The following is a 5,000-nucleotide window of genomic DNA, read 5'->3' as shown; positions in this document are numbered from 1 at the left end:
GAGTGCCGGGATGGGGATGAGGGCTGCCATGAAGAATGCTGTGACGTTACTGATGGAGGTAAGAGCCACGCTGGCCCCTGTCCTCTTCAGACACTCCCCCGTACGGTCCTAACAGAAAGAGAAAGAGGAAGATGAAAGGAAAAGCAATGCAACTCAACTCTTTTGATCTGATTGTAGCCAAAGGCGAACATGTAATACTTAAGATTATGTACAATTATCATAATACTGATATGACTGTCAGTGATTGCAACATCTCTTGAAGCCCTGAAGTGCTTTTAAATAATTCACCTGGGCCTGTCTACTTCTGTTTGAAGGTAAAAGTAGAAAGAAATAAAGAAAATAAAGACATGCTGCCCCTCAAAACAAATACATTCTTAGTGTAATCAAGACTGATGATTGACTTTAATTTTTTTTTACTATTTAGTGTTAAGCACACACACCCCCAGAAGGTTTGGCAATTGTGTGAAGATTCAAGGACGTGCAGGACCACACAGGGAGTGTTTGCAGGCATGTGTATCTTTGTGTGTCTGTATGTGTGTGTGTGTGTGTGTGTATGTGTGTCAGACAGGAGAGATCAGGTTCAGCTCTGTTTAGTTTTCATTTCAGCCACACAAAGGAAGTTTGGGGGATGAGGGAAGTTTAGAGACAAGGGCTAGAAGGGGAGGGAAGCAGGGGAAAACAAAAACAAGCAAATACATGCCTGTGTTTTCCCCCTTCTAGAGATGAAAAATGATTCCGCTCCACACACACACACACACACACACACACACACACACAAGGTTGCAGAAATTTACACTTTATTTACAATTTTGTAAACTTCGGCCTTTGCCAGTTGTTTTTGTTCTTTTGGTGTGTTTAATTCTCTACGTGTCTCGGTCCGCTCGTGAGGAAAAGTTTGATTCATGGTCTAATCTAGACAAATCTAGACTTGCAATAGTCCACGTTCTGTTTCATACAGAAACATGTTTAATATGGAGCATTGTTTAGATAAGCGGGCTGAGTGTGTGGCACATAGGTAGTCAGATGCTACATCACAGGCACAGACAGCCTCTCACACATTCCTCTGGGAGATAAGACAACACAGAAGTAAAGAACAGTGTGGATGTTTGCCTCACCTCAAATGGGATCCTCTTGTTCTGTCCGGTCTCACTGAAGGCATGAGCGAGGAGGAAGACATCATCCACTCCAACACCCAAAGCCAAGAAGGGTAGAACCTGTAGTACACAAACAAACTTCATGAGCCACAAATAGGACCATGGCCAGTACATCCATTTTAGTCAATTTTTAGCCAAAGTATGCAGAATCATGTACATGTTGTAAGTATTTCTCTCAGAATTTAGCAGTATTGGGGGTAGAAACTAAATGCAGAACAGCCAAAATGCAAAGAAATGAAAATGATACGCATTTTATCCTATTCTTTTAAAGGACCCATATTGTAAAAAAGTGAAGTTCCCATGTCTGTAATATAAAGCGGGTTGAGATGCTATACAAATATTGTCAAAGTATTAAAATGTTCAATCCACAGAGAAATGCACACAGCCCGTATTCTCAAACCGTGCCACAAGCTGTAAGAACTTCAGTACGGTTGAAATGTCACAACTATACCACATATAGGTAGAAATGCAATGACTGCAGATCCGCCGAGAGTGCAGATGGGAAGACCCAGAAACACTGACCAATCAGAGCAGACTGGGGTTTTTTTTTCGTGAGGGGGAAAATACAAGTATGAACCTGAAAAAGAGTATGGACCTATAACCAACAATACAACCTATTAATACATTTTGGCAGTGTCTGTGTTTGTTACCTGTGTGGTGGCGGCATTGAAGGAGATGCCCAGGAGAGAGCAGAGGCCCAGGCCAGCTGCCACAGACAGTGTCACCAGCAGGACACCCGCCAGCCCTACAGCCCCCTGAGACTTGGCACAGTCCCACCGTAGCATTGTCAGACACGCATAGGCCAGCTGGGCACAAACAGCAAATAAGTATCCATTTATCAATAATCCTGTTGTGGTTGTAAGTCAACCATTAAACATCTTCCCTCCTCTTTTTAACCTTTGTCTTCTTCAGCCCAAGCCTAGACTTTAGTTGCTTAAGGCTGTTTAGAAAACTCATTTCCCAAATATAAAGTGAAATTTAACAAAGGTCATTTTTCTGTCTCTGTTCTCACCATCAGCAGGTATCCACTGGCCACACGGATGACACTGATATCAGAGAAGGACTTGAGAATATCTTCCAGAGTGGTGGTGGTGAAAGACAAGACCTTCTGAGACGAATTTGCTGCCACACTCTGCAGCACCGCCTACAGAGAGAGAGGCAAAAAGAAACAGGTAGATATAGAGGAAAAGCAACATTAAAAATGATTGGAGAGAAGGGAAAAATCAATACGGAATTACTGATATAGGTGTGGCAAGTTTTAGAAGATTTTCCAAGGCAATGAAAAATTTTTGGACTAACATAAAGGTACCAGCTAGAAGAGATTGCTTATAAATAAATACCCAGCGGCAGCTCATTGCATGCTTAAGTTCAGGTTTAATCACTCAGCCAATACTCCCTGTTTTATATGGTCTAATATTGTGTTCATTTATGAGTTATTGCATTCTTTTTCTTTCAAAAAAAATTGTATTTTAACCAGTTTTCTCTTCCCCACTACATTCTGCATGCGCAAATTTGCAACAATTTTCCATCCATAACTTGCAACTGTATTTCCAATAGCAATTAACCCTTGTTAATATATCTAAAATGTGATGACAGCCAAACTGTGCTTCCAATCTGTTTTCTAACCTGTTTGATAATGTAATACAGTATGTCTCAAGGTAAAGAAGAAGTAAATCTCGCTCTGTGTCTTTGAAACAAACAATAATGACAAATTGAGCTCCTGAATAATGAGCACTGCCTCTGTTGAAGGAGGTATTTGGAAGAATCTGCAGACAGTACTATGAACCATCCTCTCCCGCTCTCACTATCTCAGGGCAGACAGATTGCTTCAACATTGAACTGCAGTTACTGCTCAGTGGGGAGCAATGCTGGCTGACACACATTAGGAAACAGGCACTAGATCACACACACACTCGCACCCACGTGTGAACTCGCACATGTGTCAGGCACATACCGACATGCATACACATACTATTCTTGTAGACACGCCTAATCATGCATAGTATACACATTGCACACACACACACACACACACACACACACACACACACACACACACACACACACACACACACACACACACACACACACACATACACACATACACACATACACACATACACACATACACACACACACACACACACACACACACTAAAACTATTTGGCATCTATTACTTCTCTAATGACTGCCATTTAAAAAAAACACTGTTTTTTAATAAACAATCACACCTCTTTTCTTTCTATCAGTGCTCTCTGGAGCCGAAGATGAATAGTGCACACACATACACAAGGTCACACCATGTCGAACAGAGGTTGGGGCCCCAAAAACAAAGACCAGATGATGTCACACATGAGCCACCAATGGGGCCACAGCTGGGAAAGCAATTGTGTGTGAACTTTTGAGTGAGTTGCATGTGTGTTTGTACGTGAGTTAAAAAGAGAGAGAGAGAGAGATCCAGCACTCCCTTAATGTATTCCAGACATGCTCACCCTGTTGCTCTATTGCTCCTCTCTACTGAGCAGTGAGAGGAAAGCCTTAGCTCTTTACCACACACCAACAGTGGTTCTAGTATCTATCAGGGGCCCGGGCTTCGGATGGGGCCTTTCCTTGTTCACCTGTATCCGGCCGTTGATTTACAATGTGGTTGTAGAGGATTTAGGATAGATGTCTTTTCCCTTTTCTCTTTCCTTTACTTCTTTTCTGAATCTCTCTCTTTCTCTCTCACTTTTTTTTCTGAGTGCTTTGGCCCTTACCTCAGAGTATCTCCTCTGCCAGGCTTCCAGTATAGCTGCAGCCTTTTCTTCATTCCAGTTAATGTGGGAAACCTCCTCGTAGCCTCGAAAGTGCTCAAACATCTGCTTGGGAGTCATCAGTTGGAACATGGTCTGTAAGGCCTGGGCACTGGAAAGGAGGGAGGGAGGGTGGCAGAGTGAGAGGGAGGAAAAGATAGAGAGGATGAAAGCATGAGAACAAAAAGAAGGGAGGTCAGCGAGGTGCAAAAGCCTTTGCTGACAACATCATGTTTACACTAGAAGATCAGCAAGGTGAGAAGCTGGACTTCTGGATTGTGCAAATAACACCAGAGAGGGTTGAAACTTGCACATTAAATTTTGCAAGACACACCAATCAGTATTTTTGTTTGTTTCCCAAAGCCAAAAACCATTAACATTATACAACCAACAAATTCCAGAATATATTCAATTCAAATTTATTTATAGTGCCAAATCATAACAGAAGTTATCTCAGGACACTTTACAAACTAGGTAAAGACCACACTCTATGATAAACATAGACCCAACAATTCCCCCTTAGAGTACGGTGGCAACGAAAACCTTCCCTATTACAGGCAGGAACGTCAGACAGACCCAGCTCTGTAGAGGACGGCCATCTGTGCATATAGTGCACCTAGTGTGTGGAATTTGAATTTCCCTATTTATTAGTTAGTAATCATTATCAGTGTAATTGTTGTCATCATCATAACCACAATCACAATTGAATTAATAATTATTCTAATTATTATGTGTTCAAAACAAGCTCCCCCATTCCAGTATGCTCTCCCTCAGATTAGAAGCTCTGCTCCTCCAGCCAGCATCACTGCTAATTTATGATGTGGCAATGGAAGCCATCCAAAGAAATATACAGTGCTATACAGTGACCTTGTTTTCCATCTAGCGTACCCCTTGTGGACAGCTGCAATGCTGAACCAACATGCCTCAGAAATAATAAATAGGTCCATATCTTATCTTACCGAACAAATAAGTGGGATGGCACAAGAGATTGTTTTTTCTGAAACTGTATAGACTAGATTAGGGACAAAGGAAGTGCCAGACCCCATGAAATGG

At 42.0% G+C, this 5,000-nt stretch overlaps 1 protein-coding gene across 1 annotated transcript in view; it reads right to left on the bottom strand.

Moving 5' to 3' along the window:
- The window catches only part of ptch1 (patched 1), a 50,601-nt gene that overhangs the window by 22,347 nt on the left and 23,254 nt on the right, over positions 1-5,000 (bottom strand). The window contains exons 8-12 of the mRNA XM_083912215.1: positions 3,912-4,059; positions 2,167-2,298; positions 1,805-1,960; positions 1,116-1,214; positions 1-108 (exon numbers count right to left, since the gene is read on the bottom strand). The exon at positions 1-108 is cut by the window's left edge and continues 18 nt beyond it. Of these exons, the coding sequence (XP_083768341.1) occupies positions 1-108; positions 1,116-1,214; positions 1,805-1,960; positions 2,167-2,298; positions 3,912-4,059 (643 nt within the window). The remainder of the gene's footprint in view (positions 109-1,115; positions 1,215-1,804; positions 1,961-2,166; positions 2,299-3,911; positions 4,060-5,000) is intronic.

This window comes from Echiichthys vipera (genome assembly GCF_963691815.1).
Source record: "Echiichthys vipera genome assembly, chromosome: 4".
In the NCBI taxonomy this organism is placed as follows: Eukaryota; Metazoa; Chordata; class Actinopteri; order Perciformes; family Trachinidae; genus Echiichthys; species Echiichthys vipera.
This window is presented reverse-complemented; position numbering and strand designations above follow the sequence as displayed.